Source organism: Lampris incognitus, chromosome 2 (assembly GCF_029633865.1).
Source record: "Lampris incognitus isolate fLamInc1 chromosome 2, fLamInc1.hap2, whole genome shotgun sequence".
Lineage (NCBI taxonomy): Eukaryota > Metazoa > Chordata > Actinopteri > Lampriformes > Lampridae > Lampris > Lampris incognitus.
In genome coordinates, this window is record NC_079212.1 from 43,058,906 (window position 1) to 43,075,562 (window position 16,657).

A 16,657-nucleotide genomic window follows, 5' to 3' on the forward strand; every position below is an offset into this window, starting at 1 on the left:
ATGTCTGTGTTCTTTTGCCCATCTTAATCTTTTTCTTTTATTGGTCAGTCTCAGATATGGCTTTTTCTTTGCCACTCTGCCCTGAAGCCCAGAATCCCGCAGCCGCCTCTTCACTGTAGATGTTGACACTGGTGTTTTGCGGGTACTATTTAATGAAGATGCCAGTTGGGGACCTGTGAGGCGTCTGTTTCTCAAACTAGAGACTCTAATGTACTTATCTTCTTGCTCAGTTGTGCAACGCGGCCTCCCACTTCTTTTTCTACTCTGGTTAGAGCCTGTTTGTGCTGTCCTCTGTAGGGAGTAGTACACACCGGTGTAGGAAATCTTCAATTTCTTAGCAATTTCTCGCATGGAATAGCCTTCATTTCTAAGAACAAGAATAGACTGTCGAGTTTCAGATGAAAGTTCTCTTTTTCTGGCCATTTTGAGCGTTTAATTGACCCCACAAATGTGATGCTCCAGAAACTCAATCTGCTCAAAGGAAGGTCAGTTTTGTAGCTTCTGTAACGAGCTAAACTGTTTTCAGATGTGTCAACATGATTGCACAAGGGTTTTCTAATCATCAATTAGCCTTCTGAGCCAATGAGCAAACACATTGTACCATTAGAACACTGGAGTGATAGTTGCTTGAAATGGGCCTCTATACACCTATGTAGATATTGCACCAAAAACCAGACATTTGCAGCTAGAATAGTCATTTACCACATTAGCAATGTATAGAGTGTATTTCCTTAAAGTTAAGACTAGTTTAAAGTTATCTTCATTGAAAAGTACAGTGCTTTTCCTTCAAAAATATGGACATTTCAATGTGATCCCAAACTTTGAACGGTAGTGTATATATATATGTATATGTATATATCGTTTTTTTCCGAAATGTCAATGGTGTTGAGTGCTTAACTAATGAGGAGCGGAATATCAACACGGATACAGGAAATAATTTGTTAATGCAGCAGTACAGGCCTGTTTCGTGCGTCTCGCACTCATCAGCTGCTAATGTTTTTTCACAAAGAATCATACAGTTACGCTGCCCTGATGAGTGCGAGACGCACGAAACAGGCCTGTACTGCATACACACACACACACACACACACACACACACACACACACATATACATATATACATATATATATATTCATTAAAAGAAACACTCAACGGTAGGAAAAGTGCTCAACAAATAAGGTGCAAAATAATTCAGTGATTCAAGTAAATTCTTTATGAGACAGTGCAAGCCTGTTTTATGCCGTAAGCAATCATCAGCTGTCAATAAAGTTGCAGGGGAAAGAATACATCATTAACTGCCTCAGTTAATGATATGTTAATGATATACTACTGAGGCAGTTAATGATGTGTTCTTTCCTGTGTAACCTTATTGACAGCTGATGATTGCTTACGGCATGAAACAGGCTTGTACTGAATTTTATATATGTATGTGTGTGTGTGTATGTATATGTATGTATGTATGTATGTATGTATGTATGTATGTATGTATGTATGTATGTATGTATGTATGTATGTATATATATATATGTGTGTGTGTGTGTGTGTATGTATGTATATGTATATATCACTTTTTTTCCCCGGAAACCATCAATGGTGTTGATAAAAGTGCTCAACAAATGAGGAGTGGAATATCTATCTATCTATCTATCTATCTATCTATCTATCTATCTATCTATCTATCTCTCTCTCTCTCTCTCTCTCTCTCTCTCTCTCTCTCTCTCTCTCTCTCTCTCTCTCTATATATATATATATATATATATATATATATATATATATATATATATATATATATATATATATATATAGCTATCTATCTACACTGCTCAAAAAAATAAAGGGAACACATAAGCAATGCAATGTAGCTCCAAGTCAATCACACTTTTGAGATATCAACCTGTCCAGTTAGGGAGCAACACTGATTTGTGACTCAATTTCACCTGTTGGTAAATTGTCTAATTTCCACCAGGTGGAAATTAGACAATTTGCAAGACAACCCCTATAACAGGAATGGATTTGCAGGTGGTGGCCACAGACCATTTGCCTGTCCTCATCTTTTCTGGCCGATCTTTGGTTAGTTTTTCATTTTGTTAGTGCCCTCACCACTAGAGGTGGCATGAGGCGATATCTGCAACCTACAGAAGTTGCTCAGGTAGTGCAGCTCATCCAGGATGGCACATCAATGCGTGCTGTGGCAAGAAGATTTGATGTGTCTCCCAGCACAGTGTCCAGAGCATGGAGGAGGTACCAGGAGACAGGCCAGTACACCAGGAGACGTGGAGGGGGCCGCAGGAGGACAACAACCCCGCAGCAGGACCGCTATCTGGTCCTTTGTGCAAGGAGGAACAGGAGGAGCACTGCCGGAGCCCTACAAAACGACCTTCAACAGGCCACTAATGTGCAGGTTTCTGCTCAAACAGTGAGAAACAGAATGCATGAGGATGGTATGAGGGCCCAACGTCCACAATTGGGGCCTGTGCTCACAGCCCAACACCGTGCAGCCCGATTGACCTTTGCCAGAGAACATCTTGGTTGGCAGATTCGCCATTGGCGCCCTGTGCTCTTCACAGATGAGAGCAGGTTCACACTGAACACATGTGACAGACGTGAGAGAGTCTGGAGACGCTGTGGAGAACGTTCTGCTGCCTGCAACATCCTCCAGCATGACCGGTTTGGCGGTGGGTCAGTGATGGTCTGGGGAGGCATATCCTTGGAGGGCCGCACAGACCTCTACGTGCTAGCCAGAGGTACCATGACTGCCATTAGGTACCGGGATGAGATCCTCAGACCCATTGTCAGACCATATGCTGGTGCAGTGGGCCCTGGGTTCCTGCTCATGCATGACAATGCTCGTCCTCATGTGGCCAGAGTGTGTCAGCAGTTCCTGTATGTCGAGGGCATTGCTGCTATGGACTGGCCTGCACGTTCCCCAGACCTGAATCCAATCGAGCACCTCTGGGACATCATGTCTCGTACCAACGCGATGTCGCACCACAGACTGTCCAGGAGTTGACCGATGCCCTGATCCAGGTCTGGGAGGAGATCCCTCAGGAGACCATCCGTCGTCTCATCAGGAGCATGCCCAGACGTTGTAGGGAGTGCATACAGGCACGTGGAGGCCACACACACTACTGAGCCTCATTTTGAATCGTCTTGAAGAATTTCCACAGAAGTTGGATCAGCCTATGTTCTCATTTTCCACTTTGATTTTGAGTATGATTCTGAATCCAGACCTTAATGGGCTAATGATTTTGATTTCCGTTGACCATTCTTAGGTTATTTTGCTCTAAACACATTCCTCTGTCTAATAAATAAAGATTTTCAGCTGAAATATTTCATTCATCGAGGTCTGTATTGTGTTTTTAGTTGTTCCCTTTATTTTTTTGAGCAGTATATATATATATTCATCCATTATCCTGCTCTCAGAGTCGCGGGGATGCTGGAGCCTATCCCAGCAGTCATTCGGCGGCAGGCGAGGAGACCCCCTGGACAGGCCGCCAGGCCATCACAGGGCCGACACACACTGGGATTATGTTTATTATGAAATTACGGCAGACACTACTCGTTGTAGTAATGAGATGGTAAACATTCAGTAAGCAACCTGTATTACCTGAAAAGATCTATGTGATGTGTGGTGAGCAGGCTTACAGCTGTTTCCTTGTGTGGTATCCCATGCAGCTCAGGGAGAGATCAAGTCACTCTCTCCTGTGTTAGAGCGTCACACCAACACCTCTACAGATGCCGTCACCGCCACGGCGAGACGCTTAGACGATGTTGGACGCGTAGCAGCTGAAAACAGAATGGCGTTGGCTCTAGCCTCACAGGGTGGCGTATTTCAGGTGATCGCCACTGAATGCTGTGCATATTTTACTAGCAGTGATGCTGAAATATCAGAAACCTCACAGAATATCACAGAGGGCGACCGCCACCATGTGGGGCTCAACGGCCTGCAGGTTTTCAGCTCCACCGGACAGCCCGTCCGGCCCGTATATAACATATAACATATATAATATGTGTGTGTGTGTGTGTGTTACTGCAACCCAATTTTCACCACAAGTAATCTTGACTGTTCAGAGTGCTCTCATAATTGTATTCAAGTGTCGGGACAAATGGACAAGACATTTCATCTCAGACATCACAAGAAGTTAATCAAAGGTGCAGTAACGTAATGATCAAGTGTTCCAGACCAAAACATCAAAATACAAAGTCATTAATGGAAGGTGAATTACAAACTGCGTTTTAAAATGTTGCCCTTACAAAGGTTAACTGATAACAAAGTCTATAAATAACAATGATAAAGTTCTATATTCTATAAAAACAGGGCTTCAAGCTGTAAAACATTTATGTTAACAAGCGTGTAGCTCATACGTGAGTTGTGGGTGATTTTGTGTAGCAAAAACGAGGTGTTATTTGCTGCCACAGACTGCGTAAAAGGTTTCCAAGTATATGCAGTGAGGAGTGACATAAACCAGATTTATCATGACATCACTGTCTGCATGCCAAAATAAGAGTCTCTACTCGGGATCCCTCAGGAAACTGCCCTCACTGGAGGGGGTAGACTAAACAGATGACAGCACTGGAAACGTTTCTCAAATCAAGAAGCGAAACGGAATGCTGCAGTCGGCCATCGCTGTGATGTAATGCGCCTCAAACGCTGCATCTTCCTCTGCACTGAAGTGGTTCTGCCAATCACCCACTTCCCCTTGGAAGACAACAGACAGACAGACAGACAGACGGACAGACAGACAGACAGACAGACAGACAGACAGACAGACAGACAGACAGACAGACAGACAGACAGACGGACAGATAGATAGATAGATAGACAGACAGACGGACAGATCAATCGATCGATCGATAGATAGATAGATAGACAGACAGACAAACAGACAGACAGACAGACAGACAGACAGACAGAGAGATAGATAGACAGACAGACAGAGACAGATAGATAGATAGATAGACAGACAGACAGACAGACAGACAGACAGACAGACAGACAGACAGACAGACAGACAGACAGACGGACAGAGAGATAGATAGATAGACAGATAGACAGACAGACAGAGACAGATAGATAGATAGACAGACAGACAGACAGACAGACAGACAGACAGACGGACAGATCGATCGATCGATCGACAGACAGACAGACAGACAGACAGACAGACAGACAGACAGACAGACAGACAGACAGACAGACAGACAGACAGACAGACAGACAGACAGACAGACAGACAGACAGACAGACAGATAGATAGATAGATAGATAGATAGATAGATAGATAGATAGATAGATAGATAGATAGATAGATAGATAGATAGATAGATAGATAGATAGATAGATAGACAGACAGACAGACAGACAGACAGACAGACAGACAGACAGACAGACAGACAGACAGACAGACAGACAGACAGACAGACAGACAGACAGACAGACAGACAGACAGACAGATAGATAGATAGATAGATAGATAGATAGATAGATAGATAGATAGATAGATAGATAGATAGATAGATAGATAGATAGATAGATAGATAGATAGATAGATAGATAGATAGACAGACAGACAGACAGACAGACAGACAGACAGACAGACAGACAGACAGACAGATAGATAGATAGATAGATAGATAGATAGATAGATAGATAGATAGATAGATAGATAGATAGATAGACAGACAGACAGACAGACAGACAGACAGACAGACAGACAGACAGATAGATAGATAGATAGATAGATAGATAGACAGACAGACAGACAGACAGATAGATAGATAGATAGACAGATAGACAGAAAGACAGAGACAGATAGATAGATAGACAGACAGACAGACAGACGGACAGATCGATCGATCGATCGATAGACAGACAGACAGACAGACAGACGGACAGATCGATAGATAGATAGATAGACAGACAAACAGATAGACAGATAGACAGACAGACAGACAGAGACAGATAGATAGATAGACAGACAGACAGACAGACAGACAGACAGACAGACGGACAGATCGATCGATCGATAGATAGATAGACAGACAAACAGACAGACAGACAGATAGATAGATAGACAGACAGACAGACAGACAGACAGATAGACAGACAGACAGACAGACAGAGACAGATAGATAGATAGACAGACAGACAGACAGACGGACAGATTGATCGATCGATAGATAGACAGACAGACAGACAGACAGACAGACAGACAGACAGACAGACAGACAGACAGACAGACGGATAGATAGATAGATGGACAGCCAGACAGACAAACAGACAGACAGACAGACACAGACGGATAGATAGATAGATGGACGGCCAGACAGACAGACAGACAGACACAGACACAGACAGATAGACAGACAGATAGATAGACAGATAGATAAAGGATTATTAATGTTTTTACTTTTTCACACTATCCCCACCCCCACCAACTGTCTGTCTCTCACCTTTTCTTAAGAACTGTGAGGCCTGTCGATTGAAGATGGTGTCCGGTACAGAGGAGTAGTTTGCCATGGGGTTTCCTTGCATGGCGGCAAATGATGTCAGCTGTGCTATTTTACCCACCACTTCACCGGAGAGTTGGTAACCGAGGAATTCCATGATTTTTTGGATCTCCCTGAAAGGATACTGAAAAAGACTGGCTTTAGTTTGTGAGAGAAGGCCACAGCGATTTACTTTTCTTTTCTTTTTTTACTGAATATTTGACATTGTCAAGATCTTTATACCTCCTTCATGTCTTCATAGAAAAGGTAGAGGATATTCTTCTTTTCCTTCTCCTTCCAGTAACCCTTCACATGGTCATACCAAGAACCCCAGCCCACTGCACACAAAATAATGATAATGATAATAATAATAATAATTAGAAAAGTGCTGATTACCTGAAAAAAACCATGCATTTTTATTTATCAAGGGACAGCACTCACACTTTCCCTTCATGAACCTGTCCAGGTACTGAGGCCAGGGTCCGGGCTCAGGCTGAATCAGATTCATATGGTCAAAGTGAAAATAGGACACCACGCTGTCTTTAGGGTTCCTGGCTACATAGATGATCTGAGAACACACACACACAAATAGTTAATTTAAAAAAAATTCACTGAGGTCATATTCAGCTTTTGTGATTTTCTCTATGTAAAGAATGATCCTAATAATCCAGTAAATCTGGAGGTGGGAAGACAGCCTGTCCCCACCTGTCACTAGTTTGTAACTTCTTAATAACATAAGCACTGATTTCAGAAAACATAAAATAACATTTGATCGCCGATACCTTGCATCCAGCCTCCCAGATAGTGTTAGGAAGGAGCTGGATAGGAAGATGAGTCTTGATGATCCGGGGAGGCTCCATAGTCTCCAGCTGTGTGAGCCCTACAGGCCGCGTGGTGGGAATTTAAACAATTACTACGGGGCATCACATGCATAGCCCATACCAATGCTGCACAAATGTACTACATTTAAGCATGAGACTAATTTGTTGAGTTTGATTTACCAGACAAAGTTGGATTCGGGGCTGTCATCTCCAGGAAAGGCATACGGAAGTGTGTTGGAGCCCGTCTAACCTTGTCCGCATCCCCATGGTTAAAGATTAAATCCACTATCTCTTGGGTCCATGTTGTTCCTTGAAGAAAGAGTCATAGTCTCTAGGGACTGTCGCGTTAAAACACGAGCGCCTACAAGAGAGATTTCTACAGCCGTACTTATATTGTGAGTGACCTTTACTCACTTTTACGGAGTAGTCCTTACCTGCCTTTGGATACGTTGCAATTATGACATCTTCTGGAAATGCCTTAAATGTCTCCACCCTTTTCCAGTGAGTTGCAATGGGTCCCAGCAGTGGAATCCCCTGCACGTCTTGCAAAGAGCAACGAGTTTCCCACCCCTTCACAGGAAGGACGAACACATCTTTACTTCTTTACTCTCACATAAGGTGGACGTTTCATTGAGGTGTCACAACACATTAAAACAATGTGTTAACACAAGCTGAGGCAAATGTTGCCATTCCATGTTAAATGACAAAAAAAGTGGTTTCAAATAACTACTTGATGCAACGTTGTTCATTCAACCACCCTAAAGGCAGTCGGTAAAACCAAGACGTGAATTTCTTTGCCACAAACTCAAGACACATTCTCTTTACCTCCCTGTAGACCCAAGTACATCTCAAAAATGAATTTTGTCCATTCCCATCAGATTTCTCTACCACATGATTAGCACTGTAAATGTGACCACCTATTTAAAGACTAAGGGGAGCAGCCAGTAATGGCAGTATTTCACGCAATAAAACCCACGTTACCTGGGTTCGATCCTCGCTCCCCATCGTTTGGTCGGACTGCCTGCTTCTTCTGACAGTTACCTGGCACCCGCTGCCCCGGACGAGTCTTCGGGGTTGCGCAAGGAAACACGGCGATCAACCAACCCGCTTCTACTTCCGCCCACCAGCTGTTCTACACGTGTTTCCCAATACAACCTCGGCGACTGCGTGACCAGACAGCCTGCTCACGAGACGGAAAACTCCGTACAGTTTCATGTACTTGCCTGTATTGCGCAGTACCCCGTGACAGTGGGGGCTTCCTAGCTTCGGGGGGGGGGGTAATTTCTAAATGAAATCTACACCATTGAGTTCACACGTTAATTTGGTGACAAAATGAATGCCGGGATCTTTATTGATTCCCCCCCCCACGCTTTCAAAAAAAACTTTACTCCACTCTAACAACACCACAGTCAGTCGTAAGCTGTACAATAATGTAAAGTAATGCAGATTTTACCTCTCTGCAGACAGTCTATCACACATACTAGTTGAGTTGAGAATTTTGACAAGGGTGGATGCATTCGTTCCGTGTTAAACAAACCGCTGTTTTATAGACACGTCTAGCGAGTATTTTGCTACCTTGCCTGAACCTGAGCATTCCATCCGTCCATCCATCCGTCCATCCATCATCCCAACCGCGTATCCTGCTCTCAGGGTCGCGGGGATGCTGGAGCCTACCCCAGCAGCCAATGGACGGCAGGCGGGGGAGACCCCCCCCCGGACAGGCCGCCCTGACGTCACAGCGCGTGCGGCACCTAAATAAAACAAGGTCGGCTGGTGAGCTGTCACGCCCCTTCAGCCTCCCTCCGTCCAAGCGGATCAACGACCCGACAGAGTCGCCGCGTAGCATCACGCCAAGTGTTGTCTGTAAATAACCAACACGTTACTAGAGATCTGGGTCCGCGGGAAAAGCGCTTCAGAAATGCAACGCTTATTGTTTTACAACCTGCAGCACGACAGCTTCTCCGCATTGTCCTGTTTCTCCGTTACGTGAGGCGCACCCCCCGATGGGGGCGTGGCCTTGGAGCTCGGCGCTTGATGACGCCAGCCAGCCTGTCTCTGACGTTGCACCAGTGCACGAGAGCGCCTTTACGGACCAGTACGCTTATTAAGGAAATGGCCTTAGTGCTCTCGAATGTTAACCGATGTTTACTTTTGTTCAAGAAACCCCAACGAGAAAATTAAAACAACCAACCCCCCCCCCCAAGTTAGTTAATTTTCTTGACACTGTTACTGCGAGCACTGAGTGAAGGACTCGAGACAGACCGCTGCACAGGCCCACGCGCGTTACCCTCGCCACGAAGCGAGCGAGCCGCGAGTGAACGCGGACGACCCGCCCACGTTGAAAGCTCCAGACTTCACACGGGGCTGCGTGATGTCAGTAGGTAGACAGGTCCGGGACGAGGGGCGGAACTAACGAAGCCCCATCGGAGCGAAACTCCGCGGCGTGCCCCGAACAAGATGAGCCATGGATGAGGAGGTTGCCGAAAGTTGGGAGGAAGCTGCTGACAGCGGGGTAAGAAATCTCAAACCCGACGCGTGTTAAGTTAGAGACGGGCCCTCTTGCGCCTGCTTTCTGACAGTTTTTTTTGGGGGGGGGGGCCTTAACGCCGGAGCTGTGAGAAGTCGTCTTACCCCCCCGTGTCAAGACTCCCACAGGCCGACACTAGCGCTGGCTAGCTAGCTAGCTCGCTAGCGCAAGGCTAACAAACTTGACGAGTTAGGGTTAACGCCAGCTAGCAAGCAAGCTATCGTTACAGCAGATGGCCGGTAAAGCTCAAACGGGGTTCGGCTAAGCTAACCTCGGCTACGTTATTCGCAATTTGCCGAAGCAGTGATTTATGGGACTACCGTAACGGGAACTCACGGCGGTACGTATAGCAAGCTAAGACAACTACTTCAAGCTAAAACAAAAGCTGTTGTGTTTGTTTTTTTGTGTGTTGGCCAAAACGCTAACGTTGTGTAGTTATCAGCGTGGCGATGCATTTAGGTTAGCTTCTGATTTAAAAAGAAGTCGCTAGTTAAAACAATGTGATCAGGGGCAACAGAAACCAGGGTAATATTCCTGGCTAACGTTATATAGCCGGTGTCAACAGGTAGCTCGTGGCCGGGGTGTTTAGCGAGCCGTTCCCGGCTATTTAATGGTGCTCGAGCCAAACGTCCTGAGGTTAGCTGGTGACGTCACCGACGTGGTTTTCAGAATAAGTGGGGGGGGGGGGGGGACGCGCGCTCTCCAGTCACAACCCTGATTCTCTTTTTAGAAGCTGCCCGGCTTTGCTAACTTTTATCTGTGTCTGATACAGACTGATAACGATAATAATGTGATTCTCTTCTTCTTCTTCTTTTTTAGCGATTCTTATTTTTGGTCTGCATCACTCGGAAGCTTCAAAGAACTAAGCGTTATTCATCTAGTTACATTGTAAATGGAAAGTTGCCCACAACTGCCTCACTTGCTAGCCAACGATAGCTCGGTGACCACAGTTGTGCCGTCTCCCCGCTGAGGCTTGGCAAGCGTCCTATAGAAGTAAAAATAGTGTGAAACTGAATCTAGCATTCCATCCACAGCTCCCATTTGCTTGCTACCTGCTGCACTTCCCTCCTATTCCCCAAAACAATCGCAGAACGCTTGATTCACAGTGCGGTAACATGGTTGGACTTTTCTTTTTCCACAGGAAATGGAAAGAAGATTAGAAGAAAAGCTAAGGATTAGCCAGAAAGAAAAGTAAGACCTCTAGGGCTCCAAGAACCCCTTCTTACTCTTATCCAAAGGAGTTGAATCAAGTGCAGCTGGACTTGGTATATATCTGTGAAGATGTTTCGCCTCTCATCCCAGAGGTGAAACGTCTTCACGGATATATATCAAGTCCAGCTGCACTTGATTCAACTCCTTTGGATAACCATGACCTGGATGAATGAGAACATTCACAGACACCCTTCTGACTCTTATGACTCAAATGTTACGGATGGTGTTATCTAGAATGTTATTTTTAACCCCCCCCCCAATTTACAGTCATTTATGGCTTCCAAATTTAATGGTCACTATCACTTGTCCCTTTGCCGCCAGAGTGACCAGTAGCAATTCTCCCCAGTCGCCACTGAAGACAGCCATAATGATCCAGGACGAACCTCTGCCAGCGGCACCACCGCCCCAGATCCGTATCCTAAAACGCCCCACCAGCAACGGGTCACTGGGGTCACCCTTGAATCAAAATAGGCCTACCCCACAGGTCAAGTCTCTGGCTCAGCGGGAGGCAGAGTACGCTGAGGCCAGGAAGAGAATTCTGGGCAGTGCCAGCCCAGAAGAATCGCCTCAGGACAAGCCCACTACAGACAGGTAATAATCACCATTTGGTGCCGCAGTGTCTGGAAGTTGCCTAAGGTTCTCTCAAGACTGCTTCAACCAATTACCTTGGTGGTCTGCCAAACCATCAACGAAGGGAAACTGTGTGATTTTTTTTTTCTTTCTTTTTTTTTAAGCTATTGTTTTCTCCTTTTTTTAAATTTTAGCAGACCTGGACGCAATAACTCTACCTTGCCTTTTGAGGAGACCCGATCAAACAATCACACTGTCCGCCAGCCAGCAGGCCCAGACGGCAGCCAAGGCTTCCGCCAGCACAGATAAGAAGGCAGGTACCTAGCCATTGCGGGGAGAGAGACCAGCAGCGGAATCATGCAGTAAATGGCCTGTCTCCCAGAAAAAAGAAGCACTGCTTTTTCAAAACTTGCTTTCCCTTCAGTTCCACGATATCGAATAGGCCATACATACGCAGGTCCCTACCTCTTCCCACGACCAGTGTGTGTGGAATTGGATGAGTCAATAATTGCTGAAGGAAGTCAAAAGTAAAATGGGCTCCTCTCTCTCTCTCCCCACTCCAATCTGTTTGACACTGTGATTAAGGACATTTTCGGGACTCACTGTGATGATCCCTTTAAGAGACACCTCCCTCCCACACACACACCCATCTACATCTATGAAGCCCAGAGAGTCCTCTCCCTCTCCTCAGTCCCTCGTGGGTCTGGAGACAGGTCTGTCACAGGAAACCTGTGTGGCCAAAGGCCCCTCTGGATAACAGCCATGGACATCTCTATATATAAAAAAAGACTTAAAGGAAGAATGGCTGAAGAGAAGAGGGGATTTGTAATCGGGGGGCCTTCAAATATGAAATGGGCCGATACATGTGTACCAGCTCCAACTGTACCCCAGCAATAATGCCAGAGATCACCATCCTGCCCTAACCCAGCCTTTCCCTATCATTATGTTTTGATGTCAGATGTTGTCTCGCTGTGTTTTTACCTTTTTCTTTTCCCTTGCTTCTCAATAATCTGAACATTGCCATTTGTTTTAAGGTTGAAGGTGAGGGTGATGTGTGTGTGAATGTTTGAGTATATGACAAGTTTTGTTTACGTTTTCTTTTTTTGCTTAGCTTTTCTGGTGTCTTCCCCACGAGTAACATAATTTCTATTTAAAAGTAAATGGAAAAAAAATAACATCGATACAAAAAAGGAGAATGTGGATTTCAGCCCGTTTTTAATCAGCTTTTCACTATTTTAGTACAAGACGGCAATGTCAGAGCGGTGTTTTAATCTAAGTGAACTAATAGCCCATTTTAAATTGACCTGTATATAATTGGTTAATTCAGATTCCATTCTGTCAGGGTGGTATAGACACAAACTCCAAGGGGGGTGGAGTCATATGGGGATTGAATTTTCTGCTGTGCCTCGTCAACCCCTCCATCATATCTACTGTTTAGATGCGTGCTCTGGTCTTAATGTGTCCTTCACTTATGTACGTAGGAACTCAGGTGCAAGTGAGAGACTGAATGAAAAGAACTAAGATTGTATTTTTCTGATGGGTAGGATTGCCCAAACAATAAATGTCCATATTATAAACTTCAGTTGGCACCTGCTTAAAAAAGTGTTTTTCAAAGTAAATCTGGGTTAATGTCATTGAAAATGTGTTGTGTCTCATGCTGAATTTGTTTTTTTGTAATGAGAGTAATCTATGAACGGCAGTCCATCTGTTGGTTTTAATGTTATTTTCGCTCACTTCTGTGACCATGAAATCTTGATGAAGAATAAGGCAGCATCACAATGTGTGATCAGTGTCTGGATGTATTGTGTATCACGCTGGCATGTTACTTGATGCACCAGTTCTAAAATGGAATTTGTAAGACGCCGCTGTGTAAGCAATAGAAATCTGGGGCGTCAAGTACTGTTGTGCCCATGCTTGTTTAGTTTCTCATCACCATTTGATGTCACGACAAGGATCTCAATGTAGCCATATTCAGCGGTGCAGATCTTGGCAAGGTATTTTTCCCCCAACAGAAAACTTATCTTGTTACGGTTGAATTCGGCATGTGCCTCCTGTATCACAACTTCGTTTGCTTACTGCACAGTGCTTGTGTAAGTGAATGAGAATGATAAACGTCAACTGGGAAATTGTGACTTCTGAGAGATTCTTTTGGAAATCTTAACCGAAAGTGCAAGAAGACAAACAGGGTTAGTTGAGCTCGGGGGTGAGAATAGAAACTGCCTGTAAATAATGATTTAATAAAAATGATTTGCCAAGTCATTTTCATGTTGTGGTACATTGGTGTACTGTACAGAGCAGATGACTCGACAGTCCTACGGATTATGGTGCCGCTAAAAGAGAAGAGCTAGCACAAACTCTCCAACTGATATACTGCAAAGGCCTTATTTTACTTTTGAAGGTCTGAGGGTGGAGGAGAGTGCAACGCCATGAATTTATATGGCAAAACTTGAGAACGTGGAAAGTTCTAGTTTGTTACTGGCGTAGTTTGAGGAACACCCTTCTGCAGAATGTGCTACAGTTTATGTGAATATGCCCACTGTAAGAGGGTGAGGGTGAACACGTATGGGTCCTCCACCTCTGGAGCCTCATGGACCTTGGCAGAGTGACCTCTGTTTTGGTCCCGCTTGGGCTCTGCTTTTGTTCCCTCTACTTCCCTTCATGTCTTAATGGCGGAAGGTGGACGGACTGCCCACTCGGGGAAACAAGTCACACGTCCCAAGAGTTAACCTCAAATGAGCGCAGAACAATATCACGTGCAATATGCCACAATAAATATTCTTGTTTGTTCAAATGATGCTTACCCCCGTGACAGATTTTCGTAGAACGCCTCGGTTTTGTCCCCGGTGCAGTGCTTCTGAGAAGGGAGGATGAGAACCCTCAAGTCAAGAGGAGAGTTACTGTACATGGGATGGAAGCAAAGGTCATCCATTAAGTCCTCCTTCACATCCTTAGGGGTTAGAATAAATATGAGTGCAGCTGAAATTCAAGGACACCGGTCAAATGTTGAACGGGGGCCAATTGGGGCTATTTTCAGAAGGCTCGTCTTGGCTTAAGAATGCTCAAAAGGAGTGTGTGGGTGTAGTATTATTGCATTAAATATGAGCATTTGGAAATACACGAGCCTGAAAAGTTGGGAAAAAATCTGAAGTATGAGTACCCAAGGTTTTGCAGAAACTGTAAAGGGCATAAGGCCTATGCATACTCGAGTTTTGTTATTTTTTTGGGAGGATGGAACGTGGACCTTTATTAGCAGGACAGTTGGGAGACCGGAAGTACAGGGTGAAGAGAGGAGAGATGAAACGGGAAAGGTCTTGAGACCAGGTTCAAGCCCCGGACAGCGATCAGGCCCGGGTCCAAGCGGTGTAGACCTGACTACCGTGCCAGGCTGAACCAGCAGGGTTCAACTGCTGCTGTCTCAACACTGTGTGCCATTCATTTCAATGGGGGGACTTCTAAACCCAAATACGAGCGTAATGGCCTACAAAGGGCTGGAACTGATGGGTTTTCCATTGCTGACCTTTACAAGAGCCCGGTCCCCGAGACACAATGACGGCTGTAACTTTGCCGCACTCAGCGGTTGATGTTATAAAGCCGAGAGAGGAAATAGGTCCTTTCCATGTTACAGATGGGTTTAGCGACTCGTATGCTGGCTCCTCCGGGGTCAGGAGAGTCTGTCAAGACAACCAACATGCTCCTCCGGGGAATCCCACGTTTCAGTGGAGCCGAGGAAGACGGAACAACTACACCACGTTTGGTTTAATTTGGCTCAGCTCTGTGGGGCAGTTGTGATTGACATGTGTAACAAGTGTCGCTGGGTCGGACTGCACGAGCACAACAGGGCATCAATTTAACGAAGACAACAATGACACGGGACAGAGAGGTTATTTGAACTGACCCAATGATGCCATATTTACCCAATATACAGAATATATTATAATCTTATATTATAATATATATATATAAATTATATTTTATAATCCCCCCCCCCTTTTTCTCCCCAACTGTACTTGGCCAATTACCCCATTTTCCGAGCGGTCCCGGTCGCTGCTCCACCCCCTCTGCCGATCCCAGCAGGGCTGCACACTACCACATGCCTCCTCTGATAGATGTGGAGTCACCAGCCGCTTCTTTTCACCTGACAGTGAGGAGTTTCACCAGGGGAACCTAGCGCATGGGAGGATCACGCTACCCCTCCCCCCTGAACAGGCGCCCCCAACGGACCAGAGGCGGCGCTAGTACAGCGACCAGGACACGCCCATATCTGGCTTCCCGCCCGCAGACACGGCCAATTGTGTCTGTAGGGACGCCCGACCAAGCCGGAGGAAGGAGGTAACAGGGATTTGAACTGGCTATACCTGTGTTGATAGGCAACGGAATAGACCGCCATGCCATCCAGACATCTTATAATCTCGAGGTGAGAGTCATGACCTGGACCTAGTCTTGTCAGGTAAAAAGCAAAGACCCTGTGGGAAAGGCCCCTAGATAGATCCTCTGTCCATCACCAATATGAACAATAGGTAATATGGGATTATTTCACAATCTCAGGACTACATGAAGAAGTAAAGTCCTTTTGGCTTGTTGAATGTCCCTCGCACTCCAAGTACACTCACACACAATAGAAAACAGTATTTATTAAAAACATTGGACAGTTTGAATGTTTTCATGACCTGTTGGCTGATATACCGAAACAGTGTGGTGCTGCTGACTATCTGTATTGCTTGGGTGAAACTAGTTGTGGCTCAGACCATCCATGGCTCTTTGGCTGCAGGAGAAAATAAGAAGCACTGTCCAACATCAGGGAGGCAGACGCTAGCTCACACCAATAACTGTGTATTGTGTCGAGGAGAGCGGTTGGTTCAGGGGTGGCCACGACGGAGAGTCAGACAAAAGGAGGTCAAGGCGCTTGTACTGCTTCTTTGAAGGCCGATTCCCACAAAGCGAGCGAAGACAGTTGAGCATGCCGAGGTCAATCAGCAGCTGAGGGAGAAAAACAAAAACTGCTTAACAGCTACATCATAAACAAGGCTCGGCGTTTTC

The 16,657-nt window shown here is 45.3% G+C and overlaps 3 protein-coding genes across 8 annotated transcripts in view; 1 reads left to right on the forward strand and 2 right to left on the reverse strand.

Annotated features, from left to right (window-relative positions):
- Nucleotides 1–4,086: 4,086 nt before the first annotated feature.
- On the reverse strand, nucleotides 4,087–8,933 carry sult1st5 (sulfotransferase family 1, cytosolic sulfotransferase 5). 2 transcript variants are annotated; one of them, XM_056274462.1, is made up of 8 exons: nucleotides 8,887–8,933; nucleotides 7,746–7,881; nucleotides 7,492–7,620; nucleotides 7,273–7,370; nucleotides 6,932–7,058; nucleotides 6,734–6,828; nucleotides 6,455–6,635; nucleotides 4,087–4,700 (listed from the first exon to the last, which is right to left on the reverse strand). In XM_056274462.1, exons 1-8 carry the CDS (start codon nucleotides 8,920–8,922, stop codon nucleotides 4,588–4,590), a joined length of 915 nt encoding a protein of 304 aa, XP_056130437.1. In that variant the 5' UTR covers nucleotides 8,923–8,933; the 3' UTR covers nucleotides 4,087–4,587. The 2 variants fall into 2 exon arrangements, with proteins under 2 accessions (XP_056130437.1, XP_056130438.1); XM_056274463.1 differs by lacking the exon at nucleotides 8,887–8,933 and adding an exon at nucleotides 8,293–8,435.
- Nucleotides 8,934–9,403: 470 nt separating this feature from the next.
- Nucleotides 9,404–13,873, forward strand: szrd1 (SUZ RNA binding domain containing 1). 3 transcript variants are annotated; one of them, XM_056273677.1, is made up of 4 exons: nucleotides 9,415–9,823; nucleotides 10,980–11,029; nucleotides 11,372–11,641; nucleotides 11,815–13,873. In XM_056273677.1, the coding sequence occupies exons 1-4, from the start codon at nucleotides 9,776–9,778 to the stop codon at nucleotides 11,927–11,929; spliced, it is 483 nt and encodes a 160-aa protein (XP_056129652.1). In that variant the 5' UTR covers nucleotides 9,415–9,775; the 3' UTR covers nucleotides 11,930–13,873. The 3 variants fall into 3 exon arrangements, with proteins under 3 accessions (XP_056129654.1, XP_056129652.1, XP_056129653.1); XM_056273678.1 differs by having other exon boundaries at nucleotides 9,417–9,823; nucleotides 11,818–13,873; XM_056273679.1 differs by lacking the exon at nucleotides 10,980–11,029 and having other exon boundaries at nucleotides 9,404–9,823.
- A 2,370-nt stretch (nucleotides 13,874–16,243) lies between these two features.
- Nucleotides 16,244–16,657, reverse strand: part of atp13a2 (ATPase cation transporting 13A2) — a 60,574-nt gene continuing 60,160 nt past the window's right edge. For all 3 annotated transcript variants that reach the window (XM_056273011.1, XM_056273012.1, XM_056273010.1), the window contains one exon: nucleotides 16,244–16,597. In XM_056273011.1, coding sequence (XP_056128986.1) covers nucleotides 16,430–16,597 — 168 coding nt within the window. In that variant the 3' untranslated portion in view covers nucleotides 16,244–16,429. The remainder of the gene's footprint in view (nucleotides 16,598–16,657) is intronic.

Excerpts from the sequence above, each read along its gene's own strand:
- sult1st5 (XM_056274462.1), bottom strand. The coding sequence starts at position 8,922 with ATGGATGGACGGATGGAATGCTCAGGTTCAGGCAAG. Across the intron at positions 7,882-8,886 it reads AATGCTCAGGTTCAGGCAAG|GGGTGGGAAACTCGTTGCTC; the intron begins GTAGCAAAATAC and ends CTTCCTGTGAAG. Across the intron at positions 4,701-6,454 it reads CTCACAGTTCTTAAGAAAAG|GGGAAGTGGGTGATTGGCAG; the intron begins GTGAGAGACAGA and ends TTGTCTTCCAAG.
- szrd1 (XM_056273677.1), top strand. The coding sequence starts at position 9,776 with ATGGATGAGGAGGTTGCCGAAAGTTGGGAGGAAGCTGCTGACAGCGGG. Across the intron at positions 9,824-10,979 it reads AGGAAGCTGCTGACAGCGGG|GAAATGGAAAGAAGATTAGA; the intron begins GTAAGAAATCTC and ends CTTTTTCCACAG. Across the intron at positions 11,030-11,371 it reads AGGATTAGCCAGAAAGAAAA|AGTGACCAGTAGCAATTCTC; the intron begins GTAAGACCTCTA and ends CTTTGCCGCCAG.